The 23,463-nt window shown below is 40.5% G+C and overlaps 1 protein-coding gene across 5 annotated transcripts in view; it reads left to right on the top strand.

Moving 5' to 3' along the window:
* DHX35 (DEAH-box helicase 35) overlaps positions 1-23,463 on the top strand; it is a 62,872-nt gene that overhangs the window by 9,839 nt on the left and 29,570 nt on the right. For 4 of the 5 annotated variants that reach the window (XR_010376623.1, XM_064475689.1, XM_064475688.1 and 1 more), the window contains exons 3-8: positions 1,107-1,199; positions 7,482-7,559; positions 14,341-14,445; positions 16,386-16,447; positions 17,290-17,359; positions 19,159-19,218. Coding sequence is in view for 4 of the 5 variants with exons in the window: in XM_064475689.1 (XP_064331759.1) it covers positions 1,107-1,199; positions 7,482-7,559; positions 14,341-14,445; positions 16,386-16,447; positions 17,290-17,359; positions 19,159-19,218 (468 nt within the window). In the remaining variant the exon portion in view is untranslated. The remainder of the gene's footprint in view (positions 1-1,106; positions 1,200-7,481; positions 7,560-14,340; positions 14,446-16,385; positions 16,448-17,289; positions 17,360-19,158; positions 19,219-23,463) is intronic. The other variant, XM_064475690.1, reaches the window with a different exon arrangement.

The raw sequence follows: 23,463 nt of genomic DNA, 5'->3' as shown, positions 1-23,463 counted from the left end.
CCCTGGCTCTCCCGGTCTTCACCAGACCCATTGTTGGTGTGGGATCAGATGAGCTGAGCAGTGATCAGAGTTGGGGAATTTGGTGGGGTTTTGCTTCATTCCAAACCAGGAATTTGTGGAATACCTTCATGACTTTCTTGATCATCAGGGCTGTCTGTAGTCAAATGTGGGACCAGAAATACATTCTGAAGCTAAGTACACAGGACGTTGGAATTATCTGTGACTTTTCAGTGGCCAGACCAGCGATTCTGCTCATATTGAATGGGTAAAGGAAGGCCCAATTGAAATAGAGATGTAACCTATGGGTGCTTTATCGTGAACTTGGCTTTAGAGGTAGAGGTGAAAGCATATTCTTTTTGTTTGTTTTCACAAGTTAGTAAATGAAAAAAATTTAAATTAGGTAATACATGCATATTGTACAAAATTCAGAGGATCTCCTTCACACCGTGGCTTCCCAGCCACTTTCTTCCACTCCCTGGAGACAGTACAGTTCCCAGTTTCTTGTTTTGTTTTTCCCAAATGAGCTTATACATAAAGAAGCATGTATGTATTTACCCTTTCTTTAAAAACACAAACAGTAGTGTATCATTCACGCTATCCAGTGCCTTGCTTTCTTACCATAGCAGACCTCATTGACCATTCCATGTCAATACAGGTGGCCATTTATTCTTTTAACAGCTGTGCAGTATTCCATCATTGGAGTGTTTCATAACTGTTGAACCACTCCCCTGTTGATGAACATTTAGGCTGTTTGAATTTTTGTTCTTATGAACGATACTGCAGTGAGTATGCCTGTATGTACGTCTTTATTCCCGTGTGTTAGGATGTCTGTAGTAGTTTCTTATCAGTGGAAAGCTCGAATCAAAGGGTATGTGCTTTATATATTTGGGTAAGTTACAACCCTGAGCTGCAGCTGTATCACCTTATACTGACACCAGCAGTACCTGAGACATATTTTGATATATATCGGAGATAGATTTTGATGGTTCTTTTTAAAATTTACTTTCCTTTGGCTGACAGCTCATTTCTTGATGTTTGAATATCTTTGTTTAGGTCTTTTGAGAAAATGTATGGCTATTTACAATGTATGGTTATATTTTTTTCAGCTTAGGAATCATATATTATACTTGATAGAAAACTATCAAACAGTGGTGATTGTTGGAGAAACAGGATGTGGGAAAAGCACTCAGATTCCACAAGTGAGTATATATTTAAACGTGTCTTTGTACTTAGATTTGATTGGACAGATTTTGTAACTTGAAAACTCTTCTTGGTTATTTTTTGCATTTTTAAGATCTCTCAGAGAGGAAATATTCCACCCAACTGGATGTTTTTGATTAAACTTTTGGGCTGTATAATTTCTTTCATTAGTAGTGAAGTACAGTCATCTTCAGTTTATTATAATTCTAGAATAATAACAGACTGGCCATACTTTTAAAGGAATAATGGGGGCTCATTTGAAGAGGTGTAACGCATAGTTTTTGTCCTCAAATAATTGTGGTTGAAGAGGAGGAGTAAGGTGAATACTACTTGAGTTGTAAATAAAAATTGACTTATAGAATTATACAGTGCTATGGAAGAACCCTCTCTTACAAGGCAAAATCATAACTGGTGTGGATAGAAGTGGAAAGAGGGATCAGGAAAGGCCTTGTGAAAGAAATGACATTGAACAATCAGTGGGAGCTGGCTGGGAAGATGTTCTCATCTAGTGAATATTGTGGTCAGAGATGTTGGGGTGGAGAAGTGTTTGGGCTCAACAGAGTGGACAGATAGGATCAAGAGTGGAAAGACAGGGTGAAGTCACAGCGTCTTGAGAGCCTCGACTTGGAGGATAAAGAATAATACTTAAGTGGTCAGGGATAAGTGTCCTTGTGGATTTTTCTTTCCTTTGTTAGTATAGATTCTTACTGAAGTATCAGAAAATACATACCAGAAAGTACTTACATCGTAATTGTTCAGCTTGATAAACCTTCACAAGTGAATACACCTGTGTTACCAGCACCCAGATCAAGAAACAGAACAGAACATCACCAGAACCCTGGAAGACCCCTGTTTCCCCTTCTGGTCTCCAGCCCTTTCTTCCTGCCCCTACAAAATGCAAGGGTAACTCTTCTTTTGGCTTCTAACACTGTAGATTAGTTCTGTCTGTTTTTGAACTCATAAAGAAAAAAATAAAGCTGCTTTTGCCCAACACAATAGTGAGTTTAGGATGGGGCCCAGACAGAGGCATTTCATAAAATTTCCTCAGGTGATCTGATGTGCAGCGAGGGTAAGGTAGACACAAGGGAATGACTTGGTGGAGAAAGGACAGCAGAGGAGATAGTGACCTGGAGGGAGAACATATGTGCAGGTGGTATCAAGACCCTGGCAATTTACTTCTTGCAGAGAGACACAGGAGAAAGGTCTTGTTGCATTACTGAGTAATAATAATAATAACAACAATAACAAACCAAGTAACTAAGTAATAATTATAATAAGTGCACATAAAGTGATCACTTGACACATATCAATCAGCGATTTTGTGAGGCAGACTCTAGTTCTCTTCATTTTACAGATGAGGACACTGTAGAGAGAAGTGAGGTGGGGTTATATAGAGCAGAGGTCAAAGGCCATGTGAGATGAGATGATTTTAGTTTGTTTTGGAATTAGTCTGTATGGTTATTTAGTCAGCTTAGGATAAACTATGTTATGATAACAAAGAACCTGAAAATCTCCGTGGCTTAAAAACACAAAGGTTTCTTTTTTCCTCATACTCTGGTCTTCTTGGGTTGATGACCGAAGGTAAGGTCTGCTCCACGTGATCACTGGGACCTAGGCTGACGCCGCAGCTCCTGCCTGGGGCTTGTGGGTCTTGTAGTAGATGACGGAGTCATGAGCTGTCTCTTAAAACTTCTGGCTGGAAGTGACACTTCTCACATTTGTTGGTCAAATCAAATTACATGGCCGGGCCTGATAGCAACAAGGTGGCAGAGCATATTGCCCTCCCACAGGGATGCATAGCAGATATTTGGATCAATAATGCGATACAGCACAACAGTCTGATCATTTCCCCCAGCGAGGCATAGCTGCCAGGGAGCAGAGAAGACCTGCTGAGGGGCTGAGTTCCAGGGAAAGGATTTTCCGAAGAGGAGAGGGCGGGTGGGGCCTGAGGGTCTGACGTGGGCAATGTGGCAGCAAACACGGGCAGTATTTTTTGGCTTTAATTTTAAGCTTTCTTTTAATATTTTTAATTTTGCAGGGGAAATTTAGCAGATTCATATGGTTTAAAATTCAAAAGACACAAAAGGAGATAAAAAGAGAAAGATTTCCCTTCTGCCCTGTCTTCTGATACCTAATTCTTTTATGCAGATACAATTGCTTTTATTAGTTTCTCAGAGATTTTAATTGGTTTTACGGAGAAATGTGTACACACACACACACACACACACACACACACATCTATTCCTTTCCCTTTAAAATACAAGTGGTATCTGTAAATCTCTGTACATGCTTTATGTACTTTGGGTTTTTTTTTTCCCCACTTCATGCATCATTCTTTTTTTAGTTGCACAGATTCTACATGATTGATTTTACCAGTTCCCAGTTGATAGACATTTAGGTTGTTTCCAGTTTTGTGTTATCACAATGATGCAGTGAGTTAGTTTGCAAGTATCTCACTTTGCACACATATGGGTATACTTATAGAATAAATATAGTTATGGAGTTGCTGGGTCAAAGGGCGTATGTATTTGAGTTTAATTATTTTTAAGGAACTATGATTTTTTTGATAAGCATTGTGTTTCTGAATAGGAAATACGTTCACGGTACAAAATGCAAAAAGCACAGGGAATAAATGGTAAAAAGTGTATCTCCTAAGCTTTACTGGTGAAAATGACTGGATGATTGTGATGGATTATATTATTGGTTCAAGTATCTGCTCCCTCTCCTGTAGAAGGATTATTCATCTTTCCCCCTACTGTTCAGTTCCACTTCTCTGAGATCAGTCACAGTTTCCAACTTCTTGTGGAGCTGAACGTGAGTTACAGCCTAGGGAAACTGGAAAGGCTGAGGAACTGAAGGTCATGGCAAGAAAATGAAGCAGGTTTTTGTTAACAAAGTGTTTTGCTAGATTTATATAATATCTTTCCTTGGAAAAGTACAGCGTGCCGTCGCATCCGACAGCAGCCTTGGAATTTCACAACTATACGTGGAACCTAGATGATATTTTTCCCTAGCGCTCTGTCAGAACAATGGACCACGAAAACAGGTTCTGTACTACAGTTTTTATTAGTACTGTGTTTGGTGAAGTTCTTCCTAATCCCAGTCTTTGACGAGAAGACCAGATGTGGTGACCCTTGAAAAGAATGGGGAGAACTGAGATGGAATTCAGCAATTTCCCTTTGTGACATCCTCTGCCTCTTGATGTCAGCACCATACCTGCTCTTGCAGCAGCTTTAAATTTCCACCTGTCGGCAATCATGAGCAGGCAGAAGTCCGAATCTCCAGCGTATTGAGAGTCTGCCTTCGTGGACAAGTCTCTTATTGTGGAAATTACTTTTCTTTCCCATAACACTACAACTAGGAGATTTACTACTAGTGTGTGTGATTTCTATTTTGGTTGGTAGAACTGTGTCCCAGTTATGTGGCTTTGGTTTGCTGAGCTTGAATCCCAGCTCTTAGATTTTTATCTGTGTCCTTGGACAAGTCAGATGACCTCTTTGTTTCCTCATCTCTAAATTGTTGACGATGCTGTTCTGCATTAGATTTGTTGTGAGAATTAAACAGGGTTGTGCATGCAAAACAGTTTCTGGCACTTAGTGATGTACTTGGTGAGTTTTAGCTATTATTCCTGTAGTTCTGTTTCTGCATTTGTGTTGATTGGGGTGGTTGGTAGTATTTTGTGTATGTATTCAAGGTGAGAAAGAGAAACTTGACACTTTTTTGCAACAAGAAAACCTACATTATCTAAAACATTTTGTTCCTTACAGTCATTTTTAAGATAATTATTTCTAGCTTAATTTAAGACTCACAGGAAAGTTGCAGAAATAGTACAAAATTCCCTTATACCCCTTACACCACTTCTCCTATTGCAATAATGAAGAGCAGGACATGAACGCTGGTGCAATACTAGGAACTGGACTCTGGCCCTTACATGAAGCTCATCAGTTCTCCCACCAATGTTCTCTCTCAGGTCCAAGATCCAGGGTCCTGCATTGCATTTAATTGTTGCTTCTCCCTAGTCTCCCCTGGTCTGTGAGAGTTCCTCAGTCTTTCCTTCGTCTTTTATGACCTTGACATTTTTGAAGAGTCCTGGGCATTTACTTTATACAGAGTACCTCAGATTGGGTTTGTATGATGTTTTCTCATTATTAGAATGAGCTTATGCATATTTGGTAAGAATCCCACAGAAGTAATGCATCCTTCTTGGTGTGTCGTATCAAGGGGGTTGAGGTGTTGAAGTCTTGTCACTGATGAGGTTGAATTGATCACTTTGTTAAGGTGCCAGGTTTCACCTATGAAGGTAACTGTCTTTGCCTTTGTGGGTGACAAATCTCTTGGAGGAGATATTTTTAGACTGCAAATATTCTGTTCTTTTTCAAACTGTCGCCAACTAATTTTAGCCTCCCTCAGTGGATCTTGTCTGCAGCAGCTACTCAGGTGTTTGCCGAATGATGATTTTCTCTATTCCTTTTTCTTTCTACAGTTATTAAATGGAATCTTCTGTGAGGAAGATCTGTCCTTTCTCCCTCATTTACTTATTCATTCAATTACTTCTGTTTATCAGAATGGATTCATGGATATTTACTTTGTTGTATCAGTTAAAATTCGATACTGTCATTTACTTTGTTGCTCAAAATGGTCCAGCTTTGGTCGTTAGGAGCTCCTTCCTGCGTTCTTTCTAAAAGCCTCCATCCTTTTTTTTGAATACTTCCTTACTTTCTAGTAACACATAATGTCTCAGGCTTGTCTTATATTTTTCCTGCACTGGCCTTGGGATCAACCACTTCTCCAAGGAGCCGTGGTTCCTTTTATTGGAGAAGGGTATTTAAAAGTGAAGATTTGGGCGTTAGTGTGTGCATTGCTATTAAGGTGTCATTGCTATGAGTCTCGGTGGGCAGACATAGGAAATATAGATATATATATGTATTGTATATGAATACTAACCTGCACATATAAAAACACTTATATGTCTGTATCAGTCTGTAAATATATTAAAAAACATGAATTTATGCTGATGATTGGTTGATTCCAGTCCAACACCATAGGGCTTAATTTAGTCTCTCCTTGTTTGTAACTCTTCAGCAATGAGAAACTCCATCCTTATTATATACAATGTATTTATTTACTGTTAAATTCTAGCTACTCAACTAAAAGAGCTTCAGATTTGCTAACCCATGCCCCTAACATTTACTAACTGGAGTATAGGATTTAGGTAGAGTTCTTTTTGTTTTGGGCCTTACAGCATCCAGTCAAAATACTGTTTTCCAGTTACTTAAGTTCGTTCTTTTCTCCATCCCCTTCAGTGTGATCATGTTATTCATTTGTAATACAGAAAGGGTCATTGTTAGTGTTTGCATCTCCTTTTGGTTTCCCTCCACATCCTGGTTGGTTTTGTTTATTTGTTTGGGTACTTGAAGAGTGTGTGAAACGTGGCTGTGTTTCTGTGAGTCTGAGGTCAGGGAATTGCACCTCCCTCTGCATCCCTGCTGCCCTGGTTCTATTTCTCGCCTTTTCCACCCCTTTCCTCCCCATCCTTCATGGGCAACCATTCTCTTTAGTTTCCAGTTTGCTCTTCCTTTATTTCTTTTGGACAAATGATCAGATACATATAATAGCATTTTAAATCTTTTTCTATTATAGAAGTAATAATATATTTGTTGTAAAAGAATTTAGACATTACAAAAATACGTAACTCTGATAACCACTGTTATCCATTTTGGATTTAAAAAATGCATATAATCAAATAAATACATAAGAAATACATATGGCAAATAAATACGTAAATAAATCAGATAAATACATATAGTCAAATTTTACATTTAGTAATATAATCTAATGGCATTTATACAGGTGTATAAAATCTGATTATTTAATCTGACTAAAATGTTTTATATGGTTGATATTTATATGGAACTGTCTCTGTGTGTACTTTAAAATTCTTTGTTCTACAGATTTAGCACTGTTCTGAGTGACCCAAGGGTGGTTTTTCCTTCCTTGGGGCAGCTGTAGTATGGGGAAGTTTAAGACCGGGGAGTCAGAATGTTGAATTTGTGCCTTGGTTCATCTAATTATCACCTCTGCTGTGAACTTAAGCAAATTACGTAACATTTCCAAATCTCACATCCCTCATCTGCAAAATAATTTTTAAAATGTCTGCTGGGACAAGAGCCACCTGCTATTTCCTTTCTCAGTGATTGTAACACAATCCAGGGTCATCTTGGGGGAGACTGATTCTGGAGAAGTGGTATCAGCTATGTACTCAGACGTGCTTTTATTTGTAGTACCTTGCAGAAGCTGGCTGGACAGCCGAAGGAAGAGTGGTGGGAGTGACCCAGCCTCGAAGAGTGGCTGCTGTGACCGTGAGTTTCTCTTTTGTTGTAAAGGCTCCGTCTGCGTCTTCTATTTCAGTGACTTATTTTTTTCTTGTTTTCTAAAAGCTCCAAATGAATATGACGTTGCTTCTTAAGAATTTAATTCTTCAGTTTAAAAAAGAACTATGATCTGATTATTTGTAAAATTGATACCTGTACATAGTAAATTTTTATGTAGTAATAAAGTACAGAAGAAGTCAAAACAAAAAAAGTAATTTAAAAAACCCCCATATCTCACCATCTAGCAGAAGCAATGTGAACATTTGTGAACATTACGTCAAGCTTCTCTTTTATGTTCACATAAAGATGAATGGCTGGATGGATAGAAATAATTTTCTAAAAGTGTGTTCGTAGCCATATATTTGCTTTTTGTTGAATTTAACAAAAGAGGAAACTTCAGTGAAATAGGAGTAGTTACTGAACTTTGGATAAACATTTGTTCATCACAGGAGAATTTATTAGTTTGAAAGTTAAGAAAAATACTAAAAAAGCTTTAAGCTGTTATTTGTCTTTGAAGCTTTGTAATAAGTAGTTGCCTATTACAAAAGAAGAGTCGCACACTTAAGCTTTCCCCCTTTCTTCCCTCCATTTGTGATAAATGCAGTACTGGAATTTTAATGTTAAGATTTATAAAGATAGGTTCTTTTCTGTAATTGTAACTTGCACACGTGTTTATTTCTAATTTAACAATCACTAATTATTTTCCATGGTTTTGCCAACCTTGAATTGCTCATTTCTCTTTATTTCTTGATTGGCTAAATTTTACATACCTGAGAATGTCTGACTGTGGTCGTTGTTGATATGAAATTCTTGGTTCACACTCCCTTTCCCTAGTTGCTGTGCAGACACTGCCTTTTGGCCTGGAGCATCGCTGTTTAGAAGTCTGAGGTCCAGTGGGGTTTTCCCTCTGCCTTCTTGGCTTGCTTTTTCTGCTTGAATGCTTGTAAGATTATCTTTGCGCCAGGATATGTCTTGATGCTGATTGTTCTAACTCATTTTTTTCTTAAATGTGGAATAACTTTAATTTTTAGGTTCAAATATCTTTATATCAGGCAGGTTTTTGTCTATTATATCTTGGCATACTTTTCTGTTCCATTTATTTTATTGTCTTTTCTAAGAGCATCAATTAAGTGTATACTAGATCTCCTTTGTCTCCTTTCAGTATTTATCAGCATCTCTGAAATCATCGGCTCTTTTCTCGTTTGTTTTGTGATAGTTCTTCAAGCCTATCCACAATGTTCAGAATTGTTTTTAGCCAAACGTATTCTCTTTTGATACCTTTATGTCTCTACCTTGGTCTCATAATCACTTCTTTGAATTTTTTTTCTTTATTAGATAGAGAAGTGACGATTTAGAATGGGAGGAGATACTACAATACATTTCAAATTTTAAAAACTGATAATACCATAAACATTAAACTCCAGAAAAATAGCATAGTGTTTTTTAAAATTAACTGCCTGACACATTACTGTAAATCTTTTTTTCCTGCAGTTTTTGGCTATAACCCCACTGATCACCTCGTCATTTGACAACAGTTTTCTTTTATTTTCCTACAGAGTAGAGCAGTATTTTAGTGTTTCTCTGGCATGGCTGATTCAGATTTACTTTTTATTATCGATACTGTAGAGAAGTTCCTTTATCTTTGTAACTGGCATTTGTCGCATTGTATAAATTTGGGAAATTTTCTCACATTTGGGAAGAGCTTCTCTGTAGTTTCTTTCACGTCCAGGCTGTGAGATTTGGAGGTTTCTGACCTATACATTTGAGACCTTCTTTCTCTTTGACTCTCCTTTGACTTTGTGTCTCTTCCTTAACTTGTTTTTAGCTTAAGCTTGTGAGCTTCTTTCTTTTTTTTTTTCTTAAATTACAATGTTGTGTTAGTTTCGGGTGTACAGCATAGTGTTTCAGTTATACATATATACATAATTTCTATTCTTTTTCATTATAGGTTATTATAAGATATTGAATATCATCCCCTGTGCTATACAGTATGTCCTTGTGGTCTATCTATTTTGTATATAGTAGTATGTGTCTGCAAATCCAGAACTCCTAATTTATCCCTCCCCCTCCTTTCTCTTCTGGTAACTGTAAGTTTGTTTTCTTGGTCTGTGAGTCTGTTTCTGTTTTGTAAATAAGTTCATTTGTGTCGCTTCTTTAGATTCCACATATAAGTGAAATCTTATGATATTTGTCTTTCTCTATCTGACTTACTTCACTTAGTATGATAATCTCTAGGTCCATCCTGTGATTTCTTTGCAGCTGAATTTCTTTTTTTTTTTTTTAACATTTTTTATTGATTTATAATGATTTTACAATGTTGTGTCAAATTCCAGTGTTCAGCACAATTTTTCAGTTATTTATGGACATATACACACTCATTGTCACATTTTTTTCTCTGTGAGTTATCATAACATTTTGTGTATATTTCCCTGTGCTATACAGTGTAGTCTATTCTACAATTTTGAAATCCCAGTCTATCCCTTCCCACCCTCCACCCCCCTGGTAACCACAAGTCTGTATTCTCTGTCTGTGAGTCTATTTCTGTCCTGTATTTACGCTTTGTTTTTGTTTGTTTGTTTGTTTTTGTTTTTGTTTTTTAAGATTCCACATATGAGTGATCTCATATGGTATTTTTCTTTCTCTTTCTGGCTTACTTCACTTAGAATGACATTCTCCAGGAGCATCCATGTTGCTGCAAATGGCATTATGTTGTCGGTTTTTATGGCTGAGTAGTATTCCATTGTATAAATATACCACATCTTCTTTATCCAGTCACCTGTTGATGGACATTTAGGCTGTTTCCATGTTTTGGCTATTGTAAATAGTGCTGCTATGAACATTTTTGGGGTGCAGGTGTCATCCTGAAGTAGATTTCCTTCTGGATACAAGCCCAGGAGTGGGATTCCTGGGTCATATGGTAAGTCTATTCCTAGTCTTTTGAGGAATCTCCACACTGTTTTCCATAGTGGCTGCACCAAACTTCTTTGCAGCTGAATTTCTTTGGCTGAATTCTACTCTGGTTCCTTTGGGTAATACTTTTACAGTTTCTTTTTAAACTACTTTTTTGCTCTTGTTCCTTTCTTTCCTTCTTTCTTGGTTACATTTAATGCAATGGGCTGGGTTAGTACTTTTATGGTAATTACTCATCTTTGAGTGGGCCCATCTGCTGGCTGCGCTGGTCTGGATAATGCACTGCCTCTCCCCAGTCTCTCACTGTCCTTTGCTCAGGGGTCAGAGGCCGAGGATCGGGTCAAGCACTCCTCAGTGATTTGAGAGGTCTGCAGTAGTTTGTGGTAAGGTGCTCTGGGTGCTCTGACTTGGGATTTATACTCGCTGTCCAATTTGCCTGCCTTCTCCTTCATCTCCCCTTCTTTTGTGATTCTTCGCTGTCAAAGTGGGCCTCCATTGAGGCATTTCCTGTGCCCCCTGGGCCTGAACACAGTGTCGCTTCTTGTCTTCCTAATACAGGGCTCGTCAGCCCTGGCTTTTAGGGTGGCGACACTTGCATGAAGGAAGCCAGCAGCTGGCTCTGGTTGTGGGGAGGCCTGGACCTCACGGTGTTTGGCAGCCTTGCTTCCTAGTTTATTGTTTGAGCTTGTGCCTGTTTCCATCCTTCCTTGGAGATGGAGCTTTTGGTTGATAATAATGTTTTATTTCTTCTGTTGTTTTACATTAGCCCTGAGAGAGGGAAGTGGGGGCCAGAATGCCTTTATTTTGCCATCTGTACCTGGACAAGAAATTCTATTTCCTTGAGTTATTTTCACTCTGTACAAGTTTTAATTATTGTGTAATCTTTTCCCCCAGAGTTCATTTTCTAATTGTCTTCAGGTTAGAAACTATTGATAAACATTTCCCAAGTCTTATGTGTGTGTATAAAAATAGAAAGAATGGCAGCTAGACTACAGTGTTAGACTTAACCTTTTATGTCATGAAAGATGATTTTCAGTTACTTAAAACATTTGAGCAATTTTTTCTGTTTGAGGTTTGGAATCCCAGCTCTTAATCAGTTTGCATTTTAGTTCCAAATTTGTAGCCGTGGATAATTTCCATGAAACCACATGTTTTCTCTTAAAGAACAAAAGTGTATAAATTAACCGTGTAGTATTAATAGAGCTGTCAAGTTTGAAATGCTACATCTCAAAAAGCACTTTGTGTGCAGACTAAAATCCGAAAACAGTCTCAGAGCCTAAGAACAGATTGCACAAGCCGTTGCTTGATCTCCGTGAGAGGCAGTTCCTTAATGAGTATGATCATTGGACTCATGTGGTCCGGGCTTGACTTCAAGACCGCGCCCGGCCTTGACCTGTGATTCAGGGCAAGCTCTAAGCCTGCTTCATTTCAGTTTTTTTTCTTTGTAAAAGGGAAGGTCTCTCGCCCACCTCCCAGACTTTGTGCATGTTTAGTGAGATATAATTTGTGAAGGCTTGGACCACACCACCTGTACTTAGGAGGTGCCTTTGATCTTCTTTTTCCTGTTTCTGCTTGTTTCTGTTGAAAAGATAATATTTATCCAGTATAATTGATGAGGTTATTGGAAGCAGAATTGAAACAACAGAGGTAAAAATCTATTTAAAAAACCAGTAGAATATGGCCTTTCAGATGTCCAGTGATGTGAACATACATGATGAAATTTCTAAAAATGAATTTGAAAATAGAATACATTTTATAGCAAATGTATACAAATAGTGAGATAATAAGAATAAATATGGCTTCATAAAATGATTATGTTTTTATGGAGAGGTCGATTTATGCTCATTCTTTTTTTTGTTATATTTATTTATTATTTTTTAAATTGAAGTATTGTTGATTTACAATGTGTTAGTTTCAGGTGTGACGCAAAGTGATTCAGTTATATATATATAACTTTTTTGACGTATAGTCGGTTTACAGTGTTGTGTTAATTTCTTGTGTACCCCATAGTGACTCAGTTATACATACTCCTTTTCATATTCTTTTTCATTATAGGTTATTACAAGGTACTGAGTATAGTTGTTGTTTATCTCTTGTACATGTAGTAGTTTGTATCTGCTAGTCCCAAACTCCTAATTTACCTGCCCCTTTCCCTTCAATAACCATAGTTTGTTTTCTATGTCTGTGAGTCTTTTTGGTTTGTAAAAAAGTTCATTCTTACAAGGTGATTTTCCCCATCAGCTCCAGTATCTCTTGAACATATTCTCTATTTGTACTATTTTTCAAGATTTCTAATTTAATGATCTGTAGGGTTGAAATTGAAACATAACAGTAACAACTGTCCCGGTGAAATACTGGTTATGGGGAAATAGAACCTCCAGAGGTAGAGCAGCGTAGGGTGAATTACCAGTTTCACAAGGTGTTTTGAAAGACTCTGTGGTGTACGCCAGCTGCTCAATGGCTGAGTCTGTCTTGGCCAACCAGATCTGCAATTTCAAGTCTTTGGGCAGAGCCACTTCTGGTCCTCGTCTGCTCTTCAATTTCTTAAACACTGATGATCAGATAACACACAGCAGGCGTGCTAGGTTCACAGCTGAGTGTGGAGAGCCTCTGGGCTTTTGGGCCTAGGGCTGCTGCGGTCCCAATGGCTGTAGCTGGAAGCTCTGCCTCCGGACACCTGTGTCAGCTCACGTTCCAAACTCAGGACGAGGGACTCTGTGGGGAGGTCGCCTCACCTGTGAAAGGAGATAGGAAGCATGAGGGTTGGTTCGTGTGCCGGGCCCCCAGGAAACGCCTGTAATTTTGCTTCCCTTTGCTTCTTTTCAGTTAAGTAGTTTACATTCTGAACGTTAAAGTCTTAATCTTCTTTCAAGGTGAACTAAATTATAAGCAGTATTGCTCTTCCACCTCTATATTTGTTCATTATTTCAGAAATTTTCTATTAATGAGTTAATAGACTTTGAATGGCTCTCTGGAGTAGTGGGAGATCTTGCCACTGGATTCTTTTTTCTCTTTCCTACCCTCACATTTTATTTGTCTAATATTGGTAGGTGAAAAGTGTATCTGTAGTCTGTGGTCTTCATAATATGTATTTTGTTTTCTACTTTTACTTTATTATTGTTAACTTGGATCCTTTGTTAATCTTCTCATCTACCTTATACATTTTTTTAACCTGCATTCTTGTCTTTATTTCCCTTTTTAACAGTTTTGGTAACTGGGACACTGTCGTAAATTGTTTTAGATTATCTTGCTCTGGAAATGTTATTCTTTTGCCTCCAAAGAGAAAATGAACATGCATGGCCTAGTATTGAATTTGATCATTCTTGTTCCCTTGCCTTCATGGTCCAGTGGAAGGTGTTTTATTTCAAGGCATGAAGACACGAAAATCTGTCCCAGCTGGTATGCTAAAGAAAGCTTTAGGAACAGGGTGAATCTTGTAATTTCTTCTGCTTCCCTTTTTCTTTGGCCACCAGGAAATCTAGAGCTGAATTGGTGGCTCAACTTAAATAACTTTGACGTATTTACATTTTTAAAATTTTCTTATTGGCTTTGATCTTTTGAATTTCATCTATAATTTCTTTAATCCTGATCTGTAACATTTTTACGTGATTCCATTTTTATTCCATATTTACTGTTCTTATAAGTTGCCTCAAGTCAATTATCCAATGGGGTGAGATATATAAAGTTAATAGATTGCAAAGGTTATCACACTATTTCTCTAATAACCTACCCCTTTTCTTCTCATTTTCCACTGTGTTCACATGCTATTTAAAAAATATGACCTTTAGATTTTCCATAGTGAATGCTCTGGACAGTAATTTCTATGTATCTATTTTCAGCATGATCTTTCTTCCCAAAGGTTGCAGGGAGAGTAGCTGAGGAAAGGGGTGCAGTGTTGGGCCATGAGGTGGGCTACTGCATCCGCTTTGACGACTGCACCAACCCGCTGGCTACGAGAATTAAGGTGAATTGCTGAGCTGCGTTTCCTGTTGTAAATAAGGAAGATTATTGGGGCGGGAGTTGAAAACCTGCAGCTGTCGCTGCTAAGGCACTGATATGGTGGCAGAAAGTGTATGAAATCCTGGTGTTCAGGGAATTTAGTCTGCTGGGAAGTACAGAGCTCCTTCGGAGTCCTTGCATCTTAGCCCAGGGAGGAAGTAGGGTTGAGCCCTTGGTTCTACAAATGAAGAGGTCGAGGACTTGGGAGGGCGAATGACCTGCCTGAGGCTATATGCCCATTGGCGATAGAACCAGGACTCAAAGCAATCCTTTTTCCTGTGTGTTTTATTGTGTTTCCACCAGTCCACACAGCTGTCTAAATATAGGCGCTTACCTGTAAAAGACTTAAAAACAGGGACAAATAGTATAAATTGGTAAGGTGTAGAATTCCCAAGTGTTATTTTCATTGATCAGAACTTTCCCATTTTCACATGATAATGGGTTTTATGTGTGTGTTCTTTGGCTTCATCGCTACTACTTAAATAATTAGCATCAGTAGTAATCAGTGTACAATCAACTCAGCAGTGTCCACTGTTACCACTGCGCTGGAATCAAGGTCTCCTCAGATGGTATTGTAAACAATGAATGAAAATGCTCTGATGAAATGAACACTGGTCAATAGAATCTCAGTGACCTCTCAGTTTGCAGCAGAGGAAAGCTGAAAATAACTAGATGAGCTAAATGAACAACATACTGGTTTATAAACATGTGGACCTTGTTTTCTGAATTTCTGTATTTTGTTAACTTAGACATTCATTTTGCTAAGTAAAGGGATTATTCTATACCGTCAGATGTATTTACTCTAGCTAATTTTTAGATAATTTTCAGTGAATTACACAACCAAATGATTCTAGAGAGTCATGAAAAGCGTTGTATTCCATTGGGTGGTAATTTCAAGGCTCTCAGTTCTTGGCTGGTGTTCTTGCCCGGTGGTCTGTCATTGGTGGCAAGTTCTCACTTTCACTCCTACGTGTATATGTGGCAGCTTGTGTCAGGTCCAAGAAAAATACGATGGAAATGCATCCTTCTTTAAAAAAGAAAACCGAGTAAAAATACTAACATACAGCATGTGAAGAAAATGTTTAGCTTTATTAAAGTACTGAATTGTTTTTGGATGAGAGTAACAGCATTTAGTTGTTACTGCATTTTTCAAAGGCATTTTATAAACATTCATTACTCCTTAATGCTAATAGCTGACATTCTTGGGCCCTCTCTGTGTGCTGGGGCCTGTGCGAAACACTTTACATGTCCTGTCTCACTTAATTCTCACAGTGACCCTGGGAGGTCGATGCTTTTATCATCTCCATTTTACAAGTGAGGAATCTGGCTCAGAGAGGGAAGTAACTTGCCCAGGGTTCACACAGCTAGTAAGATGTAAAGCTGAGATCTGAACTCCCAGCAGCCAGACACAATGGCTTGTGTTCTTAACCACAACCCTATCCAGCCTCCCTGAAATAACATCAGTGGAAACTGAAGTCAGTAACCTCAAGAGCTGCAAGTCTGCGACCTTTGGGACCTTTTAGGAACAGTGATCTCAGACTCATGGCATAGCCCTGGGCAGACAGGTTTGTCTTCACTGCCTGTTCGTCAGCAATACCAGTGGTACAGCTCAGAGGAAATGGGGCTTAGTCTATGCTCACAGAGCAAATGCAGGTCAAATTTTGCTAACAGATTTGCAAGCCCTAGCCGAGGGTCCCACGTTCGAAATCTTGTTTGCGAACAATTCCATTGGCTGATAACCAAAGTGTTGGGGCATTTTTCACAGTCCTTTGTGGGAATTGTCTTGCCCACACACTGGTGATGAGATTGTATTTGTTTAGTTGCACCTGAACTTTTTAAAGAAAAAAATCATTCATACACAGTGTAAATGAATTATTTCTAAAACTTTGTGTTTTTGTGTTTTAGTTTCTGACTGATGGAATGCTGGTCAGGGAGATGATGGTTGATCCATTGTTAACAAAATATAGGTAAATGTGTTTTTCCTGTGATAATTTTTCTAAAGTTTCAAAAGTGCACAAATCGGTTGAAAAGTAGGTGTGTTGATATCTGGGATTCGCAACCACGCTCAGCTTTCCCAGAGCTTTTCTCCTGTCTCTGGCTGTTGTGACCTTTGATGTTTTTTTCCACAATTTACAGGCAGTCAAAACTGGGCACACGCAAATCCCTGTCACTGTTTGTACAGTCCATTGACTTGTTTTTATCTCGCGTCTGTTATGCTCCAGGATGGATGGTTACCAGAGTCACAGCACAGAACTGGGCAGTGTTTTGTTGAATGTAAAACACAGAGCCCAAATAATTATTTACCGTTTCCTCTTCATGACTGTCTTTGTCCACCCCTCATGGTGTTCCAGTTGTCCCACTCAGGCGCTGTGGTATCCTGGGAAAGGATGTCACATTTGACTCTTGTTTCACATGCGATGCAGCTGCAATCACGTGCCTCTTTGTGCTGTTTTCTGCAGCTTAACAATATTCTGGCAGTTGGGCCTTGTTCTGATTTTATGTGCTCTGTGGGGTTATGTGTTATATTATAATTTAAAATCATGTATTACATACTATTAGAATCCAGTGTGAGTGGGAAAACTCTTTAAAAATAGCAATAAATACACCATTTTCTTCACCAAGATATGTTGCTGTCACCATTTCTGTTAACTTAAGAGTTACCTCTTTGTCAGAGGGAAGTTAACTTAGCTTTACTGTTGATACAAGGTGATCGCGCTGGGGCTGAATACCCAGCGGTCCCTTTGATGGTCTGGATGGGCTTGTACGGTGGATGGTTTGATGCTCACTGAGATCTTCCTTCTGACTGTAGTGCCATCATGCTGGATGAAGCCCACGAGAGGACCTTGTACACCGACATTGCCATTGGTTTGCTGAAAAAGGTATAGCTTTGTTGCCAGACTTCTTTTGTGTATTTCTGTTTTGTTTGTCTGATTAGGAAAGTCATTGTAGCAATTTAGAAAATCCAACAAAATTAAAAAATTAAAATCACTCATAATTTTACTCATTCAGAGAAAATCACTGGTGGAATGTTGGTATGTTTCCTTCCCTTCTTTTCTCTTTGTGTGTCTGTTTGTTGTGTGTACATGCATCTGTTTTGGCACCATGGGGATTGGACTATATGTGCTAAGTTGTATCTTGCATATTTCTCTTAACATTACATCAAGATCATTTTCCTGTGTCATCAAATATTCTTTGAAGACATTATTTTTAATGGCTGTATAATCATGTCTCTCCCATAGAGTACTTGACTTTTCCATTACTGTTAGGTATTTGTACAACTTCCAGATTTGAAGTATTTTAAATAATGTTGCATGGAGAGCCCTTGTAATTAAATCTTTTGCTTTACTATTTCTTTTCTTTTCTGTTTTTTTGACTTTTTATTATAGAAGATTACAAGCATTCCCCAAATTAGAGAGCAGGCTTTAATGACCCCCATTGCCCATGCATCTTTGGCAGTTACAACCCATGGCCGGTTTTGTTTCATCCTTAGATTTAAATTAGTTAAAATAGAATAAAATACAAAATTCAGTTCTTTAGTCACACTGGCTATATTTCAAGGGCTCCATAGCCACATGTGGCTAATGGCTACTGCATTGGACAGAACCCCTCCATCACTGAAGAGAATTCTCTTAGACAGAGCTGCTGCCCTATATCATAATTTGTTGTGAGGCTTAAATAAGATAATGTAAAATTTTTAGAATGGCGCCTGGCACAGGGCCACAAATAGACTAGGTACCTTTGTGCAAATTAGAAAAAGATGCCCCCATTGGGAAGATGTGCACAGCTGGGTGAGGGGGTGGGTTGGATTTCAAAGGCCCATAGCCACCTCAGTCAGGCATCTTTGTGCAGTGTACATACTATACAACTGTATGCAGAGACCCTGAAATAGCATATAACTTAGTATATGTTAGCTGCTATCATTATTGTTATTTTCATTACTATTTTATTCCAAAATAGTGGCCAAATTTATGGCCAAAGAGTTAGACTTTCTGATACTTATGAGGAATTGTCGCATGAGGTTACTACCTTCTCAGAAACAATATAATAAGGGGCCCTGTTTGACTGAATCTTTGCCAACACTGAAAATAAATCCTTCCAATGTGATGGATGAAAAAAATAATCTAAAAAAAAAAATCTCATTATTGTTACATATTTTTGCTGTAGTTTATTTGATCATTTTCCTATGCCTGTTGATCAGCTGTTTCTTTGAATAACTGTTAATATGTTTTGTCCGTATTTCTGTCTTGGCATTATCATTTATTGTTTGTTTGCTTTTCATGTATTTTTTCATACTTTAACCGTATATACATAGATTCCAACTCTCCAGAGACCTAAATGTCAGGAAAACATGGTTTTACTTTTGGCAAATTGAAATTGAGGTCTTAAAGCTTCTTTATACTCTCTATACGTTTTTTTGCGTTTTGTTTTTTTTTTTTTTTTTTTAGCTTTTTAGTTTAGAAATTTTGATTACTCACACAATTAGCATAGTATAATAAACTACCTTTTCATTGGTGACTTAGCAGTTATCAACTTGTGGTCAGTCTGATTTCATCTGTAAGCTCCCTTCCCACCACACAAAAAAATACACTGAATTATTTTGTAATAAATTTCAGATATCGAATAATTTCCTCTGTAAGTGCTGCACATTATCATTGTTTCCTAATGCCTTCTTTTTTAGATTCAGAAAAAGCGAGGGGATCTTCGATTGATTGTGGCTTCAGCCACGTTGGATGCAGAGGTATGAGCATTTCCCCCTCTCCTCCTGTCCACCGTAAGCACTGGAATTATTGGACGTGGCCTTGGGGAGTTACCTCTAGCAAGAGCTTCCTTTGGCATGATGGCCTACCTTCCTTATGGGGCCATCTGATGTCCTGGATTCTGTGTGATCAGAGGATACTCCTTTTCAGCTTGTGGGTGGAAATGAGCCTATAATTAATTGCACTCATTATTACCTACTTGTCTTGTTTCTCTAGATACTGTGTTTCTCCCCACATAGGCAGCTGCTTTTTATTACTCTTTTTATAATAAGGCTATATTTCTTGAATTTATGACTATAGCATTTATAGTTAGATTTTTGGGGTATAGTTGAAGTTTTCCCTGTACATACAATAATTTCCAGGCTATAATTTTTTTATGGCTCAGTTTATATTATGTTTTTCTCTTAACAACTATTAGTTTAGTTCAAACGGCAGTTCAACTTAACACTTTTGACCGCTTTTTATATATATCCACCCACACACACACCAAGCACAGAAACGCACTCCCCAACTTCTCAGGGAAGCAGACACGTAAATAAATGTTTACGGTTGAGTATGTTCAAGGTGCTGAGACAGCCAAGGAGGGAGGGGGTGCTCCACTCTAGCCAGCTGAGGCATGTCTGGAAGCTTTCACAGAGGAGGGACATCCTACCTGGGTTTGAAAGATGCACGGAAGTTCACCAGATGGGCAGGAGTCGGGAAGGGCATCCTGAGCTTGCACAGAAGCACGGGGGCATGAAGCCGTGTGTTCAAAGGGCTGTGAGTCGGGTGGAAGGTGGGCGTCTTCCCTCGCATACCGGGCCCTATTGGGGGTGACTTGCCCCCAGTCACTTCTCTGACTTAATCTCCTTATCCTGCAGCCTCAGCTTGCTGTTCCTCAGAAAAAGCTAAGCATGCTTCTGCTCTTGGGAGGGGTGGGTGGGGACCCTCTTTCCAGACCGTTCTTCCCCAGATGCTTTGCACTCATTTCATTCCAGTCTTGATCAGACAGTAGCTCTCAGAGCAGCCTCTCCTGACTGCTGTCTTAAACAGTGCCACTGTCGCTCTCCATTCTTGCTCTCCGTGCGTTTTCTGTTCAGCACTTACCACTAGCTAGCATTATATGCATATCTGAGTGTTCGCTTGTTGTGTGTCTCCCATCACTACAGTGTGAGCACCATGAAGACTGGGTCGCTGTTGGTATTACTCATTATTTTATCCCTTTCATCTAAAACAGTGTCTGGCACAGAGAGGGTGCTTTGGTTTGAATGAATTTTGATGGAATGAGAGCAATGGGAGATTAAAATGGAGAGGCTGGTAGTGGTCAGATTACAGAAGGCCTTACAGGCCACACAAAGGAGGAAGGCCTCCACCCCGCACCTGGGCAGGAGCTCCAGCAGGGTGTGAGGTGTGGCAGCGACTTGATCATACTTGAGTTCTAGGAAGATCACTCTGGGTGCTGTGTGGAAGAGACAAGAACAGATGTGGAAAGACCAGTCAGAAGGCCAGTTCTGTCATGCAGCTGAGATATGGAAAGGGCCTCGTCCTGGTCTCCCTGTGGCTTCTGGGATGTACAACAGCTTGGAGGGAGAAAAAACTCAGCATGGCTAAGAGAGGTGTCTGCACGTGTCCCCTGGCTTGTTTCTCAGACCTTCTCACGGGCTGCAGGAGTCTGTTGTCTTAGGTCTGCCCGTGATAAGTTTTGCGTTAAAGCTCTCTGTTGCGCCCTTGAATGAATTCCCATGCCTTTTTCCCAGGAGCCCTGCAGGGGTGCTGTTCTGAGGACTGAGCCTGGCCTCATCTCTCGTTGCCTTCTCCATGGCCAAGTTGCCCAGAACATCTCCATTTTACATCTCATCTTCGTCACTACCCCCCCTTTTAAAAATTGTTCCCGATAGTTTTTATAGTGTTTGAAAACTATAATGTCCAAGTCTTTTCTTAGAGTCACTGTTAATACTTGGTTGTTGCTTACAGCTGCCTTTCATTGTCTTCTGGTGTGGCACAGAGATCTAAAAACAGCTTCTTTCCGTTCTGCCTACAGACAGAAGGCAGACAGAGGTGGACTTCCTGGAAGTGATTTTTCAAGTGGGAAAGTGGGACGGAGTTGACGTGTCATCCCTTGGGTGTGCTAGGACACAAGGGCTGCTGAGATGTCAGCAGCATTCAGCGGGGCCTGGGGTGGGCTCAGGCCACTCATGTCCTCATCCTTCCTCACACAGCACTGCCTCTGTGGGGGAGGGGAGGTCTCAGTATGTGTGTGGGGGGACGTGGGTGGGTGTGGGTGCCGGTGGGGCGTGATATGTGAGTTCCCACATGAGAGTAAGAGAGTGAGGATGAGGGAGGAAGGACTGCCGTGGGTGAGAGAGTGAGTGTGTGTGTGGGAGTGGGGCAGGGTGTGGCTCAGGTAGCATTTTGACCCAGAGGCCCAGGGTGGCCAGAACTCATCCCCGGTCCTCCAGCTGCTGGATCTGTGGGTGACAGACTCATTCCAAGCTCCACTGCCTGGAGGGATAGATGCCACCTGCTCTGGTTTCACTCTGAGCCCGAGGTGGCCCAGCCTGCAGGTGAGGACACCAGTGTCTGTGGCTGGGAGGTAGAGGCAGAGTTTGACGGGGGCCGATCAAATAGTTGCCTTGAATGGGTGAGCTGCTTTGTTAGCGTCAGCCCAGTTAAGCCAGCAGGTATAGAACATGACCGGGTGTAAGTACGAAGTATTTGTCAACCATCGACCATCGCACCACGTGGTATTATTTTTCTTTTATTGGCTTCCATTCACATGGCAGAAAATATGATGGCTGACACTGCCCATAGTTTTTTGTCACAGGTCCAGCTACTTGAAGAAAGAATAATTTCTCTTTCCAGATTTCTAGAGAAGGAATTTGGGGTCTGTTGGGGTCAGGTGCCCACTTGGGGCCAGTCTGCACAGGCCGAGGGTGGGCATGGCTGCTGGGGGTCCAATCCTTGACGTTTGGGCCACTTCAGCGGGACCACTATGACTGCCTGCTGAGTGCCATTGAGGCCAGTGGGGGACTGTGCCAAGCGCAGTCCCCCACACTTTTGAGGAGCAACAGCCTTGCAGGGTGTAGAGAGCAGTTTGTTACTTTGTCAGTGAGAGGGCCAGCTCCGAGGTGATGCAGGCCTCCTCAGACCTTGGGCTCCGGCCGCTGTCAGGGGCTTTTTTACACCTCCGTCTCCATTCTGCTGTCATCCTAGGAAGGGCTGCCTCTTCTCCTTCCCAGCCAGCGATCATCCTCCTCAGTCTTTAAGGCCTAGCCAGTGGAGACTGTCACCTCCAGGAAGCCCTCCCGACAGCCAGTCAGCACTGGCCTTTCCATCTCTCTGACTGTAACTCACAGCTCTTTTCTGGTCGTCCAGTCATTGGGCCTCAGTTTATGTTGTGACTGGTTCTTTGCACGTCTTCCTCCCTGGATTATTCACACTTTTGGGGGGGGGGTGGAGTCTCTTCTCCCTCGTCTGTGCAGTACTTTTAGTGTGCCGTGCTGTGCACACCGTAAGACACAGGAAGGCTGAAGTCACTTGAAGGGAATTTACCCAAAAGGAGGAGTGGAGAGGTGCCATGTGGTGCTTGTTCTTCCCAGCACAGCACAGTTCTTTTGTTGGCCTGAGGCACTTCTGTGTCTCTGCTTCCTCTTCTCAAACACAGCTTTGAGGTTAACATGTAGCAAGCATTTAAGTATTCTGTAGTTCCACCCAGTCAACTTTTTTAGAAGTACTCCTCCTAGCCTTTCACTTTGTATTTGATGCAGTTCCTCGGTACACCCCTCGGCTCCCGGTTTCCAGGAGCAGTTGTGGGCATGTTTAGGGAAGGTACCTGGGGGAGTAAAGAAGACAGCCACGTGATCACATAACCAGGCCTCCTAGGAGAAGAGAAAGTAATGCTGAGCCAGGTCTCGGGAACGGGAAGGCCACTGAGTCAGATAATGGCGCCCTCCGCCTACCAGGTTGTGTGGGCCCCCGCAGCTGGGCATCAGCTCCCCTCCAACACACACTCTCCCACCAGGATGGGCACTCAGTTCTTCTCGGTCTCAGCTTCTCTGTGTCTTGGGGTCACATTCCCCAAAGCAGAGATCTTCGGTGGAGCCTCTCTCCCCCATTGTTGGCCAGAGCTCTCATGCCAGGCCTCCCTGTAGACTGCAGGCCTGGTGGTCAAGTCCACAGACAAGGACACGGCCACCCATTCAAGATAGTTGCCAAGAGCCAGGGTCCTGTGAGTAGGAGTGTCAGAG

Source organism: Camelus dromedarius, chromosome 18 (assembly GCF_036321535.1).
Source record: "Camelus dromedarius isolate mCamDro1 chromosome 18, mCamDro1.pat, whole genome shotgun sequence".
Classification (NCBI taxonomy): domain Eukaryota; kingdom Metazoa; phylum Chordata; class Mammalia; order Artiodactyla; family Camelidae; genus Camelus; species Camelus dromedarius.
This window is presented reverse-complemented; position numbering and strand designations above follow the sequence as displayed.